The sequence below is a fragment of the Aulonocara stuartgranti genome, assembly GCF_965226115.1.
Source record: "Aulonocara stuartgranti genome assembly, chromosome: 14".
In the NCBI taxonomy this organism is placed as follows: Eukaryota; Metazoa; Chordata; class Actinopteri; order Cichliformes; family Cichlidae; genus Aulonocara; species Aulonocara stuartgranti.
This window is the reverse complement of record NC_138950.1, coordinates 20,221,659-20,244,871: the sequence shown is the minus strand read 5'-3', so window position 1 is coordinate 20,244,871 and position 23,213 is coordinate 20,221,659. Positions and strand designations below refer to the sequence as shown.

The window sequence follows — 23,213 nt, the reverse complement described above, 5'->3', positions numbered from 1 at the left end:
CGTGCAATATAATAAACTGTGATATAAATGTGGAGGTGCTGTTAACATGTTTAGTTATAAAACACACCTCCTTGCCTTTAGTCTCATTCATGAGCATTATTAATTGTCTTCTAACATCCAGAAGTCTGTGACGTGTTTTATAGTTTCTAACAAGCTTTTGACAATTAAAGGTAATATTTCAGTTCAATTGAATTTTATTTATTTAGCACCGAATCTCAGCAACAGTATTGTAAGGTAAGGGCTACAATAATACAGAGAAACCCAAACAATCAGACAACCCCTTATGAACAAGAACTTTGGAGAAGGAAAAACTCCCTTTAAAGAGGAAGAAACCTCCGGCAGAACCAGGGTCAAGAAGGGGCAAACATCTGCCATGACCAGCTGGGGGTGAAGGGAGGAAGACAAGACAAAAGACACACTGTGAATGAGAGCCAGAGATTAATAATAGCTAATAACCAAATGCAGAGTGGTGTATAAAAGTGTTAAAATGATATGTGTATGTGGCGGAGGTGTGGTCCCGGGCGCGGCTGCAGGGGAGGAGTGGTGCAGTGGGCTCAACGGGGCGGTGCTGGAAATGCCGGTGAGAACAGCTGATGGCGATTTGGACTGATAATGGTTTCCTTCCCTTTTTATAGTGAGACGGAGAGGAGCGGAGGGAGAGGGAAATCAGCTGGGACCGACAGCTGTCAGACTGTGTTCATATCATAACCTGGGAAAACTATAAATAAATGTGGAAGCTGGTGATAAAGACCTGTGTGTGTGTGTACCTGTGTATAGTGCATTTCACAGTGTACAATAGTTGCTTACAGTGAAAATATCTCTAATTAATATATTGCTGTTCATAATTTAATGCCAAAAATTCCTATTTAGCAAGAGACCAGATTATTGATACATTTTTCATTTTTTTAAAAAGTTACAAGGAATCCCTGAAAGATGCTTTTCACCATTTTTTCATCAGAAAAGGCCTTTAAAGTTATTATCAGCCAGAGTAGAATATCTGTCTTTAGAATATTTAGAGTCAATGTTGATTTCAATAATTGAAATCTGTAAAAATGACCACAAACTACTTAAAATGTACAAACATCTTTGGTCAGAGGTCAAACAGTAATCCACACACCCACCCCATTGATCTTTTCCCCCTCTCAGTCTGTGTTTATTTGTCCGAGTAGACAGAAGTCTGCAAATAAGGTTCAAGTGAATGAGGAGGTGGGGTGACTGGCACATGCTTCCAATGATAGGGAGCACACAGGCCTTCATTATTTCCTCAGTCTGTCCTCGGACACAGAGGAGGCAACATGGACCTGTGGGCTGTGCTGCTGCTCGCTCTGCTCGCCGACACTTTGGCTTCAGACGGTGAGTCTAACAAAATCTACTTTTGACTTCATAGAGTAGCTTTGTGCTCTGTTCAGGACCCTGCTTCAGATCTGATTTGGGACCTATTGCGTACAAATTTGGGTGGTAAAAGTTGAATTATGTTCATTAACTGTTGTATTAAAATGTCTGACGCATAAACTTTGAGGCACTAGCAAACAATTTGCTTAACAAGTAGACATATTTATTATTGTCAGTACAGCTAATAAAAAACAGTTCATTTGATTATTTTCATAATAAATTAATTATTTTGTTTCCAAAATGTTGTTAAATATGTGGAAAAATGAGTAAAGTCTTTAGAGCACTTTGTTAAATCTACAAAACTGTAATCATTTTGAATTATTACAACTGTCTTTTAATATATTGCCTAATTCACTGTAAGATTGAGTTTTTGATATCCCATGAGTCTGTGCCGCTGGCATACAGTCAAAGCCTCATGGGAGCTGTAATCAAATTTACGTTTATTATCCAAAGGAGGAAATGAATTTTGTTCTGAGGTACAAACAGCGGAGAGAGGGAATGACTGAAGCATGTTGTTTTATCTCCAGAGTCATGTTTGGACCGCTGCGAAAATGGCTTTGACGCCCGGAAGAAGTGCCAGTGTGACTCCATGTGCAAGTACTACAAAAGCTGCTGCTCTGACTTTGAATCCACCTGCAATATGATGAGTAAGAAACCTCCCTGCTCATTGGTTCATTCATTCTGTTAAGAACTCACAGGTCAAAAATGGATGTTGACATTTCTCTCACACCCCCTCAGCTCGCGGAGACACATTTCAGTTTGCTGAAGACGATTATTACGATGGGCAATCTGAGAGCACGCCTCAGCCCACACGTCGTTCAGCACGCAACCAGCTGAGGCCTACACAACCGCCGGACTTCAATCCCAGAGCGCAAGAACGCCCCGAGACCACGCTGGAAATGACCAGACCGACCAGACTGAGAGTCTCTAACATCCCGCCGACACGTGCGACACACCCAGACACCCACACATTGGAGGACTCCATCACGACCAGCGCAGCAACCGAGGTGACCACAGTTCCTGCCACAACAGCCACCACCATGGCCCCTGACCCAGATGCTGAGGTCTGCAGTGGCAGACCTTTTGACGCCTTCATGCAGATCAAAAATGGCTCCATCTATGCTTTCAGAGGTCAGTGAGTGAATTCATCTGTTACAAGACAACCTTTCAGGCTCTGTCATGGTCTCGCTCATGTTTGAAAGTAACAAATAAAACAGCATGATCGCTCTGGCTTTGTTTTCCAGGGGAGTACTTCTTTGAACTTGACCAGAAGGCAGTGCTCCCTGGTTATCCAAAGCTCATTAAGGATGTGTGGGGCATCAGCGGGTCCATTGATGCTGCGTTCACCCGCATCAACTGTCAGGGGAAGACCTACATCTTTAAGGTGGAACCAAAACAAATCAAATCCAATTATCTTAATAATTTTGATCACTTTAATTGTTTGCAACTCTCCAAAGAAATCAAAAGCTCTAAGAGAATAAAAATAATAATTCAACAATAGAAAAAAAAAGAAAATTCAACACAACAATAAAGTACTGTTGGGCGAGGAGCCATATTTGGTGACTTAAGTGGACATGAAAATTGGCCTCCTCGTGACTCACTGGGAGGTTGTAGAAACACATGGATTTCTCCCAGCTAATCAGCAAAGATCAGCTTATGTGACATTATTGCATCTGACCAATCATTAAAGGCCTGGAACATTTTAAACTTCCAATCAAATTCTTCCTGAATTTAGGAAATTGGCTTTTCCCCCGTACCTACTCCCACACTTGTGGTTAAAGCATTAAAACTAACAGGGGTTGGCAGGGCTGCACTCTGATATGTGTGTTATATTTATGAAAATTGACAGTGTGAAACCAGGAAAATGTTCAAAAATAAATCCTCCTTTAAATATGTATTTTATTCTTATAGTCTTTTGTAGAAAAAAATGCTCTAAATGTGTGAGGAACCATATATGATAACTTCAGTGACTTTGCACTATAAAAAAGTAAAAAAAACTTTGAAAAAAGTTTGCTTTTTTAATGTCCTCCAATAACACTCAAATTTTCCATTTCCATGTATTTCAATGACTGCCTTATAAAGGGCAAAGCCAATATTGGAAACATTATGTCATAGTTTAGGTTTAAAAGTATTTTAAAAAGCTAATCTACTACAAATTTGATGTTTACCCATGTAGGGAAACAAGTACTGGAGGTTTGACAATGGCGTGCTGGATGATGACTATCCCCGATACATAAACGTTGGCTTTGACCGGATTCCCGATCATGTGGACGCAGCGTTTGCCCTTCCTGCCCACAGCCACAACGGAAAAGAGAAGGTCTATTTTTTCAAAGGTACAACCAGACGCTTTGGTTTGCATACATCTCCAGCTGTTCCTGTAGTACTGAACATCAGTGGCTCATCATACCATCCTTTCTGCAGGTGACCAGTATTATGTGTATGAGTTTTTGCACCAGCCGTCTCATGAGGAGTGCATCAAAATGTCTGAGAGCTCTCCGTCCACTCCCTTCAGGCGCTACACTGATGTGTACGGCAACAACTATGAGCGTTTCTTCGGCGAGCTCTTCTCTGACCGTGAGTTGTGCAGTTATAGACCTATTTGTGCAGACAGGAGTCACACGTGTGTGTGGTTTAACTTATTTTTAATCTTCTGCAGTGCCTCAGCATCATAGTAAGCACCACTTTATTAACAAGGACTGGAAGGGCCTCAGGTCTCCAGTGGATGCTGCCATGGCGGGCAGAATCTACATCAGTCCTTGGAGGTCGACGCGACGCCGCTACAACAGCCAGCAAGACCAGCAGTGGGACCAGCAGTGGAACCAGCAGTGGAACCAGCAGTGGGGTCGGCGGAGACAAAATCGTTCACCCTCCTGGGGCTCCTTTGCTGAGCAGGGAATGAACATGGGGCGGGAATTTGCTGAAAGAGGGATGGAAATGGGTATGAGACTGGCAGAGAGGAGGATGGAAATGGCAGAGAGGCTGGGACAAGGCTGGGACAGACGGTGGGATCAAGACTGGGACCAGGACAGACGGAGAGATCGTTATGGCCAGAACAACAGAGGCAACTATGACTCCAGAGATGACCGATACGGCTACGACTTCCAAAGGGAGATGCCCATACAGACCGTCTACTTCTTCAAAGAAGGTAACAGATTCAGAATGGGACGCACCGTATCAAACAATGTTTCTGAAAATGTATTCAATCATTCATTTCCACTGCCTTACAACATGTGGTTAATTGGTTATTTTGTAATTCATAGTAATATAAATTAGAAAAGCAGCAAAGCATTGCATTTAAAAAGAACAGTTTAACATTTTCTTTGTTAAATTAAGCAACAGTTTGTAGATTTCAGTCCATATTGACATGATAGCATCACACAGTTGCTGCAGTTTTATCGGCTGCACATCCACCACATCCCAAAGGTTCTCCTGGAGATCTCGTGGCTGTGGTCATTTGAGTGCAGTGAACTCGTTGTTATATTTAAGGAACAAGTTTGAAATGATCTGAGCTTTGTGGCATGGTCTGCTATCCTGCTGGAACCAGCAATCAGAAGATGGGTTTGCTGTGGCCATAAAGGGATGGACATGGTCAGCATTAATACTCAGGTAGGCGGTGTTTGAGAGGCCTGAAGTAAGCAAAGACACCACCACCACCCTGAACTGCTGGGAAAAGGCAGGATGGATCCATGTTTTTTTTTACAACAAATTCTGACCCGGCTATCTGAATGTTTCAGACTAGGCAACGTTTACCCAAGCTTCTATTAGCCTCAGTTTCCTGTTTTTAGCTGGCTGAAGTGGCATCCAGTGCGGTCTTCTGCTGCAGTAGTTCATCTGCTTCAAAGGGCTGAGCGTTCAGTGATGCTCTTCTGCATACCTTGGCTGTAAAGAGTGCCTTTTTTGAGTTACTGTTGTCTTCCAATCAGCTCGAAGCACTTTGGCTATTCTCCTCTTTCCGCTGGCATTATCAAAGCATTTCACACAGAAAATGCCACTTCCACACTCCAACACTCCATCTGTTTGTGGCAGAGGGCTGCCCCTCCCTGAGCCTGGTTCTGCCAGAGGTTTCTTCCTGTTAAAATTGAGTTTTTCCTTCCCACTGTTACCAAATGCTTCCTCACTGGGGGCTGTCTAATTTTGGGGGTTTTCTGTGTTTTGCTGTAGGGTCTGTACAATTTAAAGCACCTTGAGGTGACTAACAACCATGCGACAGTCAAAAAGAACCTAAATCACCTTTCTTCACCATTCTACCCCTAACTAATGAAGTTATCAGTGAGTGTACATTAATCATTACAAAGTCAGCTAGAGCAGAAGGAAAGAGAAAAGGCATATCCCATGAGTTATTGTCTTTATTTCAAGGTTTCCTGGGAACTGTAATCAAATCAAATCTATTTTAAGGAAGATGAGGATGTTAAAGAAAAAGAATATCTCACGCTCACAGCAAAAGCAGGGCCGTTATTAACAGCAATGCTTATGAAGGCTAGTACAATAATGGTTAAATGACTAAATAACAATGATGATTTTATCATTGTTCAAATATTGTGTGTTTGGTCTTCACACTGCTGGCACATAAACTAAGAGCTGAGTCACAGCTGTAGACGGCAGACAGCTGGGGGAGGCAACAGGAACTAACTTGCTCGGCTCTCTCTCACCACACACTAGTTTCATTACATTTTAATGCTGTATATAGTTCATACAGCAAAAAACAGATGCCTAACATTGTTTCTGTTTTATACTTTACTCCAAGTGCATTTCTGTTTGTAATCTTTACGTCATATTCAGTGTCATTCTGGTTTATGTTTAACCACTACTCCACACACTATAATAATAGTATAGTATGTGTACAAAGCAGACAATATGAATACTAACTGTGACTGGTAAGCATGTGTTGAGTGAGTTTTTGTGTTTTCTAGATAAATACTACAGAGTGGATATCAGGACTAAGAGAGTTGATCCTGCTGTTCCTCCGTACCCCAGATCCATCGCCAAGTACTGGTTCGGCTGTTCGGACACCCCTGGAGCAGAGAAGAAGTAGTTTCCAGAATTTTAGTTTGTTATTTTGATCAGTGTAACCCAGTTAGCGTGTAATAGAGCTGTTGTTTTTACTGCAGTAGGCAGTGGTAGGGGTTAAAAGTGTCGAACATGCGCAGTGTAACACACAGCTAGCTGACTTCAGCAAATATTGGTGTATCGGTGAGAGTCCACATGCAGCTTAGGGCCAAAGTTCAGCTGGCTGACTTTCAGTCAGCTTTATTAAACGCAGCTAAAGTGAAAAACACATTTAACAGAGAGACCCAGAGACAGCAACGTTTATCCGTCTGAAAGCTAAACTCTGTTAATGATAATTAATCTGCAATTATTACTGTATTCATTACTTATCGTGTATTTTGAATAATGTATCTACAAAAGCCAAAGTGTTTATTGTCTTTTTATTAATCACGGTCATGTTTATACAGTGAAATAATAATACTATAAAATATTAACACAGACTTCAGGGGAGGTTTAATTCACCAGTGGTCACAAGCAGGGCAGCAATGTGTTTCTAACCCCACAGCAGTGTTCGTGCGCTGTGGACTCGCAGGAAACTTTAACATCGGGTCACAGAAGTACAAACATTTTTACAATTCCAGTTCTCTGACTGATTTATACGATAGAATAAACAACCTTGCCGGGCTTTTCCCTCATGTGTAAAGCATGTACTGATTCTGAGTGAATCGCGACTACAATCTGTTACAGCCTGTTCTTACCTGAGTTTCATCCAAGACTAATAAAATATCCACAGAGCAGCAGACTCAGATCCTTTCCTCACACTTAACTGAATCAATCAAATCAATCAAAAAGTTCATCACACTCATTTTATTATCTTCTGGGAACCCACCCAGATGTTCATCACTGCTTCTTTTTCCACAAACTTCCACTCTTTACTTCCATTTATCCTTTCTGACTATATAAGCACAACAGGTGCAGATATTACATCTGTCCATCCATCCATCATGGGGGTGCTGGAGCCAATCCCATCGATCGTCACACATTCACACTTTCAGCCTATTTAGATTCACTAATTAATCTAACATACATGTCTTTGGGCTGCAGGAGGGACTCAGAGTACCCAGAGAGAACAGAAAGGCCCCAAAACAGCCAATGGATTCAAACCCAGGACCCAGCTGATGTTGCTCCTAAAGCTGTTGGCTAATGAAAGTCTAAATGCAGGACTTTCACCCACAAGACTGTAAGTTTGTGCTAATGTAAAAGTAAATATTTAGATTTTTAGGCTTAGATTAAAATAATACTAAAAAGAGTAGTTTCAGTTTTCAGTTGCAGTTGTTTTTAGGTTAAGCCAGAAACACTTGGTTATAGGTTTAGGGAAAATATGTTTAGTGAGTATTGAAAAGGCCTGAAGAAAAACTAAGTTACAAAGATAAAAATTCATAACAGCATGATCGGTCAGTTCAGGGTCATGGTACTGGGGAAACATGGGTTACAGTGTGGGAACAACACCAAGGCAACAACGGACTGTGTAGCGTTCTTGTTAGAAAACACCCTATTTTCTTGTTCCATCTGTTGTTTGAAATTTCATTAACGGTTGCTATTTTTAAAATCACAATTTCTCTGTTATTTCAGTCATGTGAGCTGCAGCTGCACAAATCTCTCAGAGAAGCTTTCCCCATTGTTCAGTTATAACTGCAGGATAACAAACATGCGGCTGTTTTTCGATCAGTCCTGCTGACCCGTTTTCTCAGAGGTCACGAGTTTTTGATCTGGACATTTTCGTACCAGGGTTCATCAGTCATACTGACCGCCGCTCCTTCGTTGGTGATGATTTCAATGGGGCTTGTGCCATCTCCCACGGGTCTCAGAGTCCGGTAGGAGCTCTCAATTTGTTCTTCATGATGCGAGGCAGCGTGCTGCCTTTCGTCTCCTTCGGCCCGCAGATTAGACCCCGAGTCGGCTGACGCCACTTCAGGCACGCTCTTTAAAATGGACGACAGCGGCCGTTTTGGAGTGCCACTCTCTGTTGGCAGTGTGCCATTCGATCCAGCTGCATCAGAGGAGTTGTGGGAGGAGTGCTTCCTCCTGATTGGCTTACAAACTCCAGCCTCCCTTGTAGACGGTCCTCCCTGCTCCCAAACAGCCGCCCGAGCTCCCAGCTTCTTCCTGGGTGGTTTGATGATGCCTTCACTCCCCTTCGGCTTAGGCCTGCCAGACTCCTGCTCTTTTTGCCTCTGGAGGCTGCCCAGTCTTCGCAGCATCGCCTGAACGGGGCCCTCAGAGCTCGGCTCTGTTTTTGTGATGGGCTTACCCGCCTTACCCACCGTCACATACACAGTGGTGACCTTATGAGAGCCCCCTTCTTGAGCATCAGAGGCGGACGATGTCCCTTTATGAGCAGCTGTGTTAGACATAGTCCGTCTCCGTCCTGATGCTCCAGGAACCTGCAGGGTGGACCTTGATGGGGTTCTGTCTACTTCCTGGTCAGCCTCCTCACAGTTTAACTCCTGACTGTCGGTCACATCCACTCCATCTTTCTCCTTCTCGCCCTCAAGTCCGTTCCCCTCCCCAGTTCTAGCTGTGCTTCCCTGACTTTGCAGGGCCGATAGCATCAAAACCCCCCAGGATGATTTGGGTTTGCTGCGAGGGAGAGCACAAGGGTCCTGAGCAGAGCCACGCCTCTCTTTGGGGCTGAAGCGGGTGCCTTCAGCAAATGAGACGGATGGCCGCTTGGCCTTGGCAATGCTGGAGGTGCGAGGGATGTTAAAGGGTGAGGAGATGTCCTCGCTGCTGAAGCCCGATGGGTCTAAGAACATGTTACACTTTGAGCTCATCTCCTGGAACTCACCGCCCGCCACAGCCGGGATGTCTAACAGAAACAGAGCAAAACATCAACCAGTGCCAGAAAGAGTTTTTAAAAGTGGCAGTTCTACCTTGCACCAAAAGAGGGCACTATAAACTTTGTTAACTGGTGAACTTTATTTTTGCCTCTACCTTCCATTGGAGGGACGCAGTAAAGAGCCTCTCCCGTCTCCTCATCGCTGTCGAAGGACGATCCCTCCGTCACCCAGCCAGAGGAAGGAGGCTCAATGAAGCTGTGGTTGAAGGTCAGCTCAGGGTCATGGTGTGACACTGTGTGTGTTTACATGAGACATAGAAAGCAGATTAATTTAAAAAGAATAATAATAATAGAACTAAATATCACAGCTTCTGGTCATAATTCATGCACACAGTAGACATTTTAAAAGAATTCAAATCTTAATGATGATTAAAATAGTCTTTTTTGTACTTTTATGAAGTTTGTATACAATAGTTGCATTACACTGTGAGCACTGTGAGTGGCAAGACTGACCGGTGACACGAGGCAGGCCAGAGGACCAGGCAGAGATACACGGCAGGGCAGCGCCAATGTTTGCCAGGACGCTATAAACGTGATACTTCATCCGAACCAAGAAGCCGCCATCAGCAACAGTTGTACTACGACCAAAAGAAATCATGTAAAGTTACCGGTATATAGAATGATAAACGTAGCCTGCTTTCCATGTTTTACCGTCTATGCAAAGTGAAGATAAAATGCCTAAAAGAAAGGTAGCTGCTGACCTGTCTTTGTCTCTGTCACCAGCCGGGCGTCCTCCACAACACAAGCAGCAGCAAACTACAGCAAGAAGCAACAGGAGCAAAGGAACCAGCACACCCGCAAGCACAGCACCTCTGTAACCTGTCATTCAAACACACACACACAAACACAAACATGTAAGGGAAAGTACAAGACACACTAATGTACACATTTATACACAAAACTGACAGATAACTGAGTGGATGGATGGACGTACTGTTAGGACAGGCTCCGGTCACAGAGTCGCAGGCCACCCCCTCACCGCAGTCGCAGACAGAAGAACAGTTGAAGCCAAACCGGAGGGCAGGGCAGCTGTTGTTACAGCTGGAAACATCCATGAGTCACAGTGAGTAAGAAAGTTAAATCAAGATTTTATTTTAGTACTGGGTGAACACATAACGATGACGTACAAGCATCACAGAGAAGAAAGTTAAAGGGGCCACGTTTTCCATGTTTTAACCTACTAACCTCAGATCGTACACTCAGGGCAAGAGAAAGAGTGAAATCAGAAAAAATTTAAATTTGAAGGCTTCTTGAAAAGAGTTCAATGTAGTTTTATTAATTGAAACCTTGACTGCGATTACACCAGTGGGCAATATATGGTTGGATAATGTAAAGGACATCCAAGTCATGAAGGTAGTTAGTTTCATTTTTTTACCATGGTTGGTGTGACTCAAAAACTTCTGCAATGCTACCACCTTTTGGAACATCCCACAACTAATTAGGTTAATTGTAAGTTTCTAAATTGCTGGATTGTCAGTTAAACACAGTCTTTAACTGATCTGGGAGTGCAGTTTAACTATTTAAAATCTTAACCTTTGATAAAAGCTGCATCTGCAACAGTAAGTCTATCCAACAGTAAGCAATGCTTTAATTTTCTCACCTCTCTCCCTGGAAGCCTGGCGCACAGACACATTTTCCTGTCACATGATGGCAGTTGCCATGAAAACAAGGACTACACGTCAAGAGGCAGCCGTCTCCAAACCTCCCGTTAAGGCAGCGCTCCTGACACCTGGACGAGGACAGAAAAACGAGGACAGAGATTACTAACACTTACACTGTTGGCGGTACAAACTTTCCATCCTCTATAAGCAGACTGTTTTTGAGCTTAAGTGTCATAAGCAGTGCTCATGTTTTACCACATGGATCATTTTATTAATTTTGCATCTTTAGGCAACTTAATCCATAAGTTTTAACTCTTCCAAGCAACTCTTTGAATCCGTCATGTTCAAGAGACTGCAGTACAGTTGTAAGCAGTGAATAACTTGGACTTTTTAGCAGATTCATCTCTTTTTGTTAAACTCAAATCATCTCTTGTCTTCTGGGTCTGACTTTCTGATTATGTCTCTAGTCAGTGAAATGCGCTTTGACAGCCAACTCACGGACGTCAGAGCCTCCCACGAACAGCTGTATGCACAAGTACGGAAGTGTTTTCAGTCCCCAGATCACACCACAGGATGACAATGGAGCTTCTGACAAAAATAACTATAATCTGTGACAGACAGACAATTTACTGATTGATTGATTTTTCAGTTTGAGCTAAAGCATATGAACCACACTGATCACAGGATGCTTCCTAAGACCAGTGAGGTGCAGGCCGCTGATCATTTTTATTCTTTTTTTTAAAATAACACAGTGATTAAGTAGCCAGTTATTACATTTTAGCATTTCTGTATATTTAGAACCCCAATTCCCAAAAAACTCAGAAGTAAAGATGGACAGAGGTTCAAAAAAATTGAGCCATTAACTTGTGGAACAACTTCAGCTTTGACTAATTTTTTATCTACAATACAGAATCTGGAGAAATCTCTGTGTGCAAGGGACACTACCAAAAATCAAAACCCGTGATCTTCGAGCCTTCAGACAGCACTGCATTAAAAACAGACATGAGGGATGCTGCAAAGCCGTAAACATGACCCTTTCACAACATTTTTGAGATGTGTTGCTACCATCAAATCAAAAATGTGTAAATATTTTTCTTTAAATTGCATTTTCTATGTTCTACTGTGACTAAAATGTGAGTTTATGAGATCTGCAAATCATCACGCGTCCTACTTTTTTGGAAATAAGGTTTTAATTTGAAAGCTAATTCTTTCCTTTTACCTATTAATTGCTTTGATTATGTCAAAGTGTAAAAACGCACCAAAAAAAGGTGAAAAATAATGACTCGTAATGTACTTTGTAAAGCAGTTAGTTGTAAATAGTGTAAATTTTTATGTATTGTTGCTAATGTTTCCCCAAAATATGCGCGCGCACCTGGGTCCAGTCCATCCGGGATCACAACTCTGACACAACCCAGTTTTTGGGTCACAGGGTTCATTGTTCCTGCATCGTGGACACCCTTCTTTGCAGCCATCACCATGGAAACCAGATGAACATGGGCGGTCGCATCGCGTACCGTTCCAGCCCGGCTCACAGGCTGCACATGTGCCATCGATCAGAGAGCAAAGCTGGTTGTCTTTACAGTGACCACAACTGAAGACAAGGGATAAAGTTCAGCAGTGAGAACACACACATTCACGTGTATCCACCTTTCTTTCCACACACACACAGTCGTGTTTTTATATCCTTGTGGGGACATCTAATTGATATGATCCTTTCCCTAGCTACTTACCCTAACCATCAAAAATGAATGTCTACCCCTAACCCTGACACTAAATCCACATTTTAAGTCTCACAAATGCCTTCAAACACATGGGAACGGGTTTTTCGTCCTCATAGGGGTTGTTGGTCCCCACAAGTATAGCAAGCTTTCAATTTTTGGTCCCCACAAAGATATGTAAACATGATATACACACAAACAAACAGAGACACAGACACACACACATTGAAACCTACCTCCTTTTACAGTCAATGCCATACTTTCCTGCTTCACAGGGCTGGTTGCAGAAGAGGCCCATGTATCCTGGGTGGCACAGACACGTCCCACTCATTACGTCACAGCTGCTGTGTTTGAGGTCACATTTACAACTCAGGTCACAGCTGGTTCCCCACATGCCAGGCTTGCACTCGCACACACCATTGCGCTGATTACACGGGGACTGGTTACAGTCGCACGGGTTTGTACACCTCATCCCCCAGTGCCCCTTGTGGCACTGACACTTGCCTGTCTGCTGGTCACAGCTGGGGCCTACAGACCCACCGATATCACACTGGCACGGTTTGGCACAGGTTGAACCTGAATAGCTGGTGTCGCAGGTGCAGTTTCCGTGGATGGGGTGGCAGCGCCCGTGCCGGGAACACCTGCAGGTTTGCTTGCATAGTGGGCCCCAACGGAGTGGGTGGCAGGTGCACTCGCCAGTGGCTGGATGACAGCGCCCGTTAGGATAGCACTTACATATCTGACGGCAGTCTGGACCCCAGAACTCAAGAGGACAGTCTAGAAACAACACACCAGTGAGTACATAAAGAGCTATTACTAGACTAAAATATAGTAATTATCAACACTATAATGTTTTTATATTGTTATTTTTCTTATTTCTTCTACAACGAATGGACGTTTTAACTCACTGGTTTTGCACTCAGCACCATAGTAGCCAGGTGGGCAGCGACATAATCCAGGATATAAACAGATCTCACCCTTCAAACAGGCCTGCTCACCCTCACATACAGCTGCACACAAACACAAAGAGAAAACAAAGCCAATGTAGAAGTGGTAACAGCATAGGAATAATAATCATTAGAATACTAGAACTTACGTATTGTGCACTCTTTTCCCTCCTGGCGCCATCCAAGGCAACAGAACAGGTTAGAGGGATCCCTAAGAATTACAGACATCATCAAATCAGCTTGATAAATCTGAAACCTTAGTAGAAAAAACACTCCAGTGCCTGCATTCAGCCATGTCATCCTAAAGAAGGACGGGCCACACAACCCACAAGCCAACAGTACAATCTCATGGCACTAATATTCATCACAAGAACTCAAAGCCAGACGAAGGCCGCCAAAAATGTTAATTCGGTAACCCGCTGTTGCCACTTAAGACTCAAAAGCCAGTATGTGCGAGTGAAGGAAAAGCTGGAGTTTACCTTATATTCTGGCAGACGTTCTTCCCAGCAGGATCCAGAGTGTGAGCGCAGGCCAGCGAGAAGCAGAGCAGAGCACTGAGAGCTCTGAGGAGAAGCTTCATCTCCAATCTGAAAGCACAACCAGGGACAAATATATTCCCGTCTTTATTTCTGCTCCCAACTTGTCTTTGTCTCAACTCGAGGGGAGAAAAACGAGGGGCAGTACCTATCTCTCAGCCTCCCTCCACCCTTCCCTCCACCCTTCCCTCTTTCTTTCTGTCCGGTGAGTCGTCTTGTGGCTCCAGCATAGCCAGAGAGGTCGAAGCCCCCGGGTTTCCTCTTCCCATTTCCTGGGGAAGTCAGAGCCACTTCCTTCTATTCAGCCAGACACAAGAGCTTTTTAAAGATGGTCGAACACTAACACACAAAACTCGCCGTACACAACGATGGGGCGCGTACGAACAAACACACACGTACTGATGGTCACCCTTTTGTCAGAATCTATTGCAGTAGGTCTTACAGGAGATGATGAAGGAAGCCTTTGTCTTCCTTATAAGTCGTGAAAGTCGGTGAAAAGATGCCCATGTGATCAATTTGAGATCCAGTGAAAGCTTATTCAGCATTCTTTGTTCCTTTTCTTATGAGGGTAAAAAAAATGAACTGAGATTGTTTCACTTTTGTAAATATATTCTCTGTTTAATAGATGTTTTTATTGAAATCTCAATGTCACACATTTTTCAGTTGTTTTATAATAAAATTCACTCAGATGGCAAATAACACCTTAAATGTGTTTACATCATAAAAACAAACAAAGAAAATGCTCCATTACAAAGATGCTTACAAAAATAAATTGCCCACAAAGGATGTCAGGAGAAGGTGGCTTTACTCAATGTTCATTCATTCTCCCTTTACACATGCTACTGGCCTGCCTGAGTAGTTTCTACTACATTTAGAGGGAACAGAGGGGTTCATTTAAAGTGGTGGTGCTGAAAGCACACGTTTAGGGCACCACCATCAAATACCCGAATACTGATACATGATTGATTGATTTTTACACTACGAGCACTAAAATAAGGCTTATGGGGTTAAGATGCACTCTCCTAACCTGCACTGCACTCACTTTTCTGTTTCCTTGTGCATAGAAGTGCTTCAGATCATTTAACCTCCTAAGACCTGAACTCTTCCACGGCATGCATTTTTAGTTTCTCTTTGATATTTGGACATATTGGGGCCCGATGAATGTAAAAACAAAGAATTACCAGATTTTTTTTTCTTTATTTTTGTTTTTAAGAAAAATAAGAGCCACATATGAGGATATTCATTTAAAATTTTGATAGAACAGTAGCAGTATAATGTCCTCGTGAGTGGATATCAGGCCCTTGTAGAGCAAAATTGAGTATTTTGGTCTAAATAACCCAAAATGTGATGTCCACATATGTGGACGCCAGGTCCTAGGAGGTTAAACATAGAGTAACCACATGGCTTTAAAATTCCCTCACTGAGGTATGAGTTAGATTGTAATTGTTTGTGAAAATATTTGTATGAGTTATAAAATGAGCAGAACTTAATTTACTGCTTTATGTACTATTAAAGTAGATAATTATATCTATTTAAAACTCAAACTATGTCTTTGGTTTTTTTTAAAATACATATAAACACTGAATCTGATTTTACTGAATTACCAAAAATACATTTTTTTTCTAAGAATGAAAAAAATCATGATTGTCTTCCTGTACAGAATATCATAGCAGTATTTCTTATATCGTACTGTAGTTACACAATGTTCCTCTTGTTTTCTCCTTCCATGATAAAGGGGAAGGCATCAGACATGAACTAATCATGGTTGAAACTTAATTTCAGGAAATAAGAGGGGATTGTTTAAAAGCGCTTCTTTATCTTCCAGCGGTGCTCTGGGTCTGCATTCAAATGTCCTCATAACCTTTGCCCTGAGCAAAAACCGCAGAGAAGTTGTGACTGAGGTGAGGAGAAAGTGTTGTCTGAGTGTCAAACTTGGAGAAATCTCTCAGTTCAATCTCTGTGCTCAGTAACGCGTTCAGGAAGACCTCAGCTGCTCTGCCTCCTCATTGGCCTCGGAGTCTCTGATGATCTCCCAGGAGGAGTTGTTCACGTCGGTGGGACCCGGGCCGCTGCTTGACCTCGTCAGGAAGCCAAAGCTGCAGGCGACAGAGCAGAAGGGACAGGCCTGAGATCAGATCTGCAGTCAGGGATTACTGCTAAATATAGACTGGGATTGACAAAATCTGAGGAGGGTGACATTGTTAACAGAGCGAGGGAGATGGAGTGATGTCTGCAGTGTTTCTGCTTTTATTCTTTCTTTCTGAGTGGTTCACTTTCTTATTGCATTTGCTCTATGTTTATTGACAGGAACAGTGCAAAGCGCTGAAGCTGTTGAAAATTAATTTATGGTTCATTTTGCCAGCATTCTGTTTCAGTAAATGTGCAGCAGATGTGGAAATGAGACGAATGACAGCTTTAATCAGCACTGTGACCTCATGTAGGAACGAAAAGAGCACTAATATAAGCCGAAACATAAATATAAAACACCACCAGGTTCTGCTGCTTTTTACAAACCAGGACTCTGGCTTCCAGTCTGACCAGTGCGGAGTGATTGTCCAACATCGTACTCACAGGTTTCGAATACGTGACTCAGCCGGTTTCACTGTTCCATCCACTTCTGTTTGGCCAAACAGAGAACTCCTGTCTTCCTCATCACTGCCGAGGAAAAAACAGAGTCACTCAAACCCCTTTCGCTTTCTGAACATCTTTTTAAATCCGCGCATTGTTTCCTATTGTTGTTCTAGAAATCATGTCTGTAAGAAATACCTGCTGCTGCATTCGTTGTTAGGAATCCCAAGCATCTTGGCTTTAATGAGCTTTCTTTTTTTCTTGATGGCAGAGCGCACAGCTTCTAAGAGAAAACCTGGACACCTCTCCTCGTTCAGTATTTCCCTGCAGACACATACAGTCCTTTCAGCGTGTAGACAACTTCACTGGCACCATGACCATCAACTAAAACAAGAACACACGCACCCAAACAAGAAAACCCACCTCTGATAGTAGCTGAGCTCCTCCTGCACCAGGAAGAGGTTGGTTTTTAGCTCGTTCCTCTCGAAAAGGATGTCGCGCACCTCCTTCTTGGTGAAGCACGGCTGATCGGGATCCTTCTGATCGGATGTTGGCTTTTTCTTTGGCTCCTGTGCTGTTTGACTTGGTCGGGACTGACGGGACAACAAACAGTGATCAACAGATTAATTCAACCACAAAGCTGATTCAGCAAAGAGCAGCAGTTATTTGATCAACAGTGCAAGCTTAAACTCTCTAAACACTCTAGAGTGACGTTGGAGTCCAAAGTTCACAGATTTCCCTTTTAAGGCCTTAAGTAAATATTAAGGTATCTCTAAGAAGCATCTTATTCAATATGCGGGAAAGTAAAGAAACATATCTGTCGTATCCAGTGTGAAAGGTGTGCATACCGGCGTGTTGCTGTTGGTTCTGTCGAGCTGTGCTTGGAGGTTTTCTATTTCTTTGTTTTTCTCCTTCAGGTCGGCCTCCATGTCGGCCTTCCTCTCCACGGTGCTCTTCAGCTGGGCCTGCAAAACATTCTGCTTGTGTCGCAACTCTGCATTCATTTTCATAAAGCGCTCCAGCTGCTCCTGAAGCTACACACACACACACACATAAACATACACATATATATATGATTTACAAATTTGCATCATGAGCAGTACTGCAGACAGTTATAAACACAGCTTATGGCTAAATCAATGAACCAAGGCTGACCCACAAAAATGGAAATTGGAAATGTGGTATATAAGATTACTCTGCCTTAATATAAAGGATTAAAAAATAGGCATTATTTAAAATAAAATAAAAAATACTCCTTGGTTAACCAAATCAGAGCCAACTCTTTTACTTCCCCCAGTTGACCATGAAGTGAGTTTTTCTTTCTGTTTAAAAGTCAGCTGATTGGGTGCAAAACGCCAAGCATTAACAAACACACCCAGTTATGGCCGCTATTTAAATCATGTGGTATACATGCCCTGACACACATACAGCCACGTGCAAACACTCACACAATAGCACACACCCACACTGTGGCTGTACCAAGATGAAAACAGTGCCCTGACTTGTCTAAAGTGCAGCTTAAATCATCAAGCAGTAACTGTGCGGATGATCCCTGCCCTCTTTTCCTGACAGTTAGCACACTTTCTGCCTTCCAGTGGCTCCGTTAGAGCGGTTTACATGATGCAAGTTCTCTTGTGTTGCTGTGCGACACATGACTCCATGACTGTGTATGTGAGTATGTATGATATATATAGAAATAACACAATACATAAAACGGGGTTTGAGAATAATGAAAAAAATGCTACTGTTTCCATGAGAAAAGTCAGAAAGTCTGTAAGGAAACACAACTTGCAGCCATAAATCTGATTGAGTGTAACCTTGTGATCCACATGGACAAAGAACACTTTTTATTATTTAAGGGCTGCACTTCATACATGTTTTCATCTTAATTCTCAAGTGACCGAGCCAATATATTTTAATGTTTGTTTATTTATACTTCTACTATTTCCTTTCCCTTTAAAAGAAATTATAAAATGTTTTGATTAAATTAAAGATGTTTTCAGTCGTTATTCTTCAGTGAAGAGTTAACCCGACCCAGCTCCATCTTTAGATTAGTTTCCATTGTCACCATGGGAATCATCTGCCTCAAGGCCTCTGCAGCAGTCAAACTTGTTACTCTAGGTCACTAAAATATTTGTAAGTGGAACATCACAACAGAAATGTCAAAGCTTATAATGTTATCAAAATAGATAGACACACTAGCCACTTTATAAGGTATACCTTTTAAGCACTGCTTGTTTAAACAAAGATCGAATCAGCTGATCACATGGCAAAAACTGAAGTTCAAACTGAGCGGCAGAATGTGAAAGAAAGGTTATTTAAGTGACTTTGAACGGGCATGGTTGTTGGTGCCAGATGGGCTGCACTGAGTTTCTCGGAAACTGCTGATCCGCTGGGATTTTCCCACACAACCATCTCTATAGAGTTTACACAGAGTGGTCCGAAAACGAGAAAATATCTAAGAAAGTTAATCTATCAGCCTCCTAAAAAGAAAGAATGAAAAAAGGTTAAGAGTGAATTATATCGTATGTCTCCTTACCGCCTCCACCTCTTTGGTGATGGTAGTTATCTCCTGGCTTTTGGCCCTCAGGTCATCTCTTTGTTTATCCACCACCTCCTTCAGCTTTAGCATCACCTCACGCTCCTGCCGCTGAACACGGTCTAACACACACACACACACAAATTCACAAAGTGTATCAACTTTGTGTAGCTACTTTTTTAACTACTTTTGTCCCTCTTTGTCTTCATAATTTCATAGCTTACGCTCATTCAAATTGGATTTAACATTTAACCTGTGTTTTATTGTTGCTAATGCTCATAATAGCTTACTCGTGTCATCTAAAATGTAATAAACTCATGAGCCCAAACTCTTTCTAAGAAAATCTGCACTAAATAATATCGAAAGACAAAAGTCAGCATAAGTAATTACCACAAGACCTCAACATTACACGAGCTTAATACCTTGATCCCATTTGTGTCAATGTGCACGAGGACAGCACGCTGCACGTAATCTTGATTCATTCTACAGAGACTTGAGATTTCAGAGCACAGACAGTATCTCTTGCTTGCATCTACTGTTATCTTGCTTTGCAAATAGTTTTGCTTTCACATTAACAGATTCTGAGAAGTGCATCTCTCAAATGATGCCAACAATTCAGCAAATGAGTTTCATGTAGTTCACCCAGCAGTAAAAATGAGCAGATAATAATAACATTTCTTTTTAACCCTTACACTCTGTGACCTTTCATCAAAACTGAAATAACTGAAAGCATATTTGCGGTGAACCTCAGTGGCCAAACAGCCATTTCACTTTTACTACATGAAATGAATAGTCACGTTCACCTGCCTCAGGGCGTCCTGTCAAATAAATCACAAAGTTAAGACGGCATGAGTTTATCTGCCAGTACGCAAAAACTGGAGCCTTACTGTATATTATGTTTAAAAGACTATTGATCGTATCTCTCTGCTGTTTAATTTTTATAGTGTACAGAGTAATTGTTCAGGTTGTTGTCAGGGTTTAATTTTGATGTTTGCTTTTTCTGAACACTTTCACAACTATGAACTTCAGCCAGCAAAAATAACTGCACTATACACACAGCGATGGCCAGTTGGACTGGTTTCAGCCTCAGAGAGTATGATGGTTAACCCACTGCTTTAAATATTTACTGGAACTGGTTGATGTCACATTTACAGACTAGAATGAAGTAAAAAAACCAACATAACCACAAGACCTTGAGGTTGATTTACCTGTTTGAAGAGCACGCACTTACTGCACTTCTATAGCATGTTGAATTTTTTTTGTTTTGTTTTGTTTTGTTTTGTTTTTGGGGGGGGGGGGGACTGATTTTCACATAGTTCCGATTTTAGAAGCCTATGATATACCTTACATTACAGTTCACTTCAACAAAAATAATTCCTCATACATACCTTCCTGTGCATGGCTGCCTCTCAGCCTGCTCTCCAGCACCTCCCTGTCTTCCTGGAGCTGCTGTATCTGGACCTGCAGCTCTTCGCACCTCGTCTTCCACTGCTGCTCCTTCTGCTGAAGTTCCTGGATGAGATGACAGGAGTCAGACTGTGAAACTAAAACCTCAAAAGCAGGTTGTATTGCATTTTTAGAAGGGGGAAAAAGATCTGATGTAAGCTGTAGAAAATCTCTAAAGCATTCAAAATCTGGATTCAAGTTAACCAGTTGCGTCCAAGCAGGTGTGTAGTGTTAAGTCATTGCAGATGTTTTTCTTTTCCAACTTTGTTTTATTGATTTCAACCATGACATACATGACATCATGACAACAGCAAAGTCGATCTTGATTTCAGAACAATTGTATGTCCATTACACCCTCCAACCCCCCATCCCGAATTCTCCCCCTTCAAGGTCCACACTAGACAAGACACCACAGAGATCCAGTCTCTGCACATAAAAAATATCTCAAGACCCATACACATAAGCATAAATTGCAGATGTTTCTCTAATGGCTATGAGACATCTAAACAGCAAAGTCTGACTTCCCACGACAGCAGAGCTTTTCCATATAATGGCAGCACAAACACTAAATAAAGAGAGAAATAGTCTGACAAAAGACATGACACAGGACCTGAGAGATGCATCTAAACCTTCGTTTGATCTACAATCTGCTGCTTCATCAGATATGCTCTCAGTGGAAGGGTGGCTGCCAAGAGGCCATTCTTAAAGAAGGAAAACAGGAGAAAAGACTGACAAAGAAGAACTGGGCTGAAAATCAGTGGCAACAGGCCCTATAGAGTGTTGAATCTGAATTTGATCCATCATGCAATACCAGCATAGCTTCACTCTTCAGCATGACAATGATCACAAACACAGGACCTCAACATCCATGAAGCAGTGTGAGATCCAAAGCAGAGCTTTGGGTGTTGGCTAAAGGTGGCCAATCCAAATACTGACTTTGGAGCTCCTTAGAATTTGACATGTTCTGTTTTTACCTTATAAACTGTATTCCCATGTATGTATGCACATAGTTTCAATAAATCGTTGCATTTTCCAAGCAAAATATAAATAAATGAGGTGGCACAAAACTTGTGTACAGTACTGCAGAAGCTCCTAAATGATGCTATGACCTCATGAACGTATTAACGTGGTTCTTCAACATTTATAACTCTATAGCTACAGTTATAATTAACGAAAAGTCCCTTTTAAATGTGGTACTTTACACCAAGTGATTACTGGTAAGATGCTACTTAAGTGGCTGACTGCTAATTAGCTAGCTTCTTTCTAGTGTGGGTGGTAACACTCCCAGTGCTAAAGCTAAAATCACTGCTGTGTCATCATGTGATTTATAAAATACATTTTACAATATATAACAGGGGACATAACAATTAAAGTTAAACTATGCCAATGTTAAATATTCTCACTGAAAACTGTTAAATTACAGAGTCTAAGAATAACTGTCGGTCTACGTGGTTGCCTTGACGACACGGGGCGGAACTTCAGGTATTTAAAGGTGGCGGTGGATTGATATCAAACAGGCAGTTATAAGGTTTATATCACGCGAGGTCATGCAAATATATATGCAAGAGTAATTTTAGTTTCACAGTGACATAGTATCACAGAAAAAAAGAGTTATGGAGCTACGTTTTCACTACAGTTGGGAGCAGTAGCATGTAGGTTACCCAAACGGCGCAAAATCACCTCGAAATACATCAGACTCGTTGTCAAACAGCTCCATTAACCTGCTGTTATAACACAGAGACGCACACTCGGTGAGTAACACGCACAGGCGCCGTTGTATTATTTACAAAATGGTGGTGTGACTGAAAATCCCCCACGTCTCTCACCCGTATCTCGTTTTTATCGTTGGCCTCGTCGTTTTCCTTCCCCCCGCGTTTCTTCTGCTGTTGCAGCTGTATGGTCTCGAAGGTCTTCAGAAGCTCCTCTTCCCTCAGTTTGTGAGCGTGGTTCCTCGACGCGAAGCTCTCCAGCAGCTCCAGCACTTTCACTATCTTCGGTACTAGACCCTCAGCGCTCTCTTTGCCGTAACCGTCGATGAGTTTCTCCACATCGGTGCCGATCACTTTGGCTATCTTGTACACATCATCGACGGTGAGAGCGGAAAACGTCCTGCCGAAGCAGTCCTCCAAGTTTTTGGTCTCCGAGAGCGTCTCCATGTCCGAGCAGCTCGCTTCACATGCTCTTCACAGACTATCGAAACCGACAGGAGACGTGACGGCAAACCGTCAACCAAATCAGCGTGCAAACTTTAAACCTCACCCTCTGCCGACACGTCTAAACTTGACCTGCTCCGCTCACGACGATGCCACTTCATTTATTTAATGTGTGGTCACATTACATCAGCCTACCCCAAAAAAAAAAAAAATAGGCACCGAGCACAACAGTGGACAGTAGGCTGCTGTGTACTCGCTGCTGGGTCCTCCTACTTTTCTGACCAATGTAGTGCGAGTACAGAGAAACATGCACAAGTATGCCTGCTAGGTCGAGTTTACTGATGCATGCAGCAAAGCGTAAACTTAATTTCCTCTGCAGATCTGCAGTCAGAAATGCTGGCCTAGAACTGTCTAGGGAAATAAAATAA

At 42.4% G+C, this 23,213-nt stretch overlaps 3 protein-coding genes across 4 annotated transcripts; 1 reads left to right on the top strand and 2 right to left on the bottom strand.

Moving 5' to 3' along the window:
* Positions 1 to 639: 639 nt before the first annotated feature.
* On the top strand, positions 640 to 6,803 carry vtna (vitronectin a). 2 transcript variants are annotated; one of them, XM_082504181.1, is made up of 9 exons: positions 640 to 759; positions 1,170 to 1,353; positions 1,920 to 2,039; positions 2,131 to 2,523; positions 2,637 to 2,776; positions 3,569 to 3,725; positions 3,814 to 3,966; positions 4,049 to 4,537; positions 6,303 to 6,803. In XM_082504181.1, the coding sequence occupies exons 2-9, from the start codon at positions 1,296 to 1,298 to the stop codon at positions 6,422 to 6,424; spliced, it is 1,632 nt and encodes a 543-aa protein (XP_082360307.1). In that variant the 5' UTR covers positions 640 to 759; positions 1,170 to 1,295; the 3' UTR covers positions 6,425 to 6,803. The 2 variants fall into 2 exon arrangements, with proteins under 2 accessions (XP_082360307.1, XP_082360306.1); XM_082504180.1 differs by having other exon boundaries at positions 1,147 to 1,353.
* A 71-nt stretch (positions 6,804 to 6,874) lies between these two features.
* On the bottom strand, positions 6,875 to 14,598 carry scarf1 (scavenger receptor class F, member 1). Its single transcript, XM_082504179.1, is given in 13 exon segments — positions 6,875 to 9,247; positions 9,373 to 9,510; positions 9,731 to 9,855; positions 9,979 to 10,096; positions 10,212 to 10,318; positions 10,878 to 11,006; positions 12,251 to 12,469; positions 12,833 to 13,373; positions 13,505 to 13,606; positions 13,693 to 13,754; positions 14,023 to 14,130; positions 14,228 to 14,253; positions 14,256 to 14,598. Coding segments are annotated over 13 exon segments (2,883 nt in total). The 5' UTR covers positions 14,349 to 14,598; the 3' UTR covers positions 6,875 to 8,132.
* Positions 14,599 to 14,762: 164 nt separating this feature from the next.
* On the bottom strand, positions 14,763 to 23,066 carry rilp (Rab interacting lysosomal protein). Its single transcript, XM_082504182.1, has 8 exons — positions 22,459 to 23,066; positions 20,575 to 20,698; positions 19,187 to 19,308; positions 17,496 to 17,681; positions 17,071 to 17,240; positions 16,846 to 16,971; positions 16,651 to 16,734; positions 14,763 to 16,175 (listed from the first exon to the last, which is right to left on the bottom strand). The coding sequence occupies exons 1-8, from the start codon at positions 22,786 to 22,788 to the stop codon at positions 16,055 to 16,057; spliced, it is 1,263 nt and encodes a 420-aa protein (XP_082360308.1). The 5' UTR covers positions 22,789 to 23,066; the 3' UTR covers positions 14,763 to 16,054.
* Between the last annotated feature and the right edge of the window lie 147 nt (positions 23,067 to 23,213).

Bases quoted from the DNA above. Each gene is read 5' to 3' on its own strand.
- rilp (XM_082504182.1), bottom strand. From the start codon at position 22,788: ATGGAGACGCTCTCGGAGACCAAAAACTTGGAGGACTGCTTCGGCAGG. The intron at 17,241-17,495 runs GTATGCACACCT...TTGTCCCGTCAG, and splicing joins GAACCAACAGCAACACGCCG to TCCCGACCAAGTCAAACAGC. The intron at 16,176-16,650 runs GTGAGTACGATG...TGTCGCCTGCAG, and splicing joins GAGTCACGTATTCGAAACCT to CTTTGGCTTCCTGACGAGGT.
- vtna (XM_082504181.1), top strand. From the start codon at position 1,296: ATGGACCTGTGGGCTGTGCTGCTGCTCGCTCTGCTCGCCGACACTTTG. The intron at 1,354-1,919 runs GTGAGTCTAACA...TTTTATCTCCAG, and splicing joins CGACACTTTGGCTTCAGACG to AGTCATGTTTGGACCGCTGC. The intron at 3,726-3,813 runs GTACAACCAGAC...TCCTTTCTGCAG, and splicing joins GAAGGTCTATTTTTTCAAAG to GTGACCAGTATTATGTGTAT.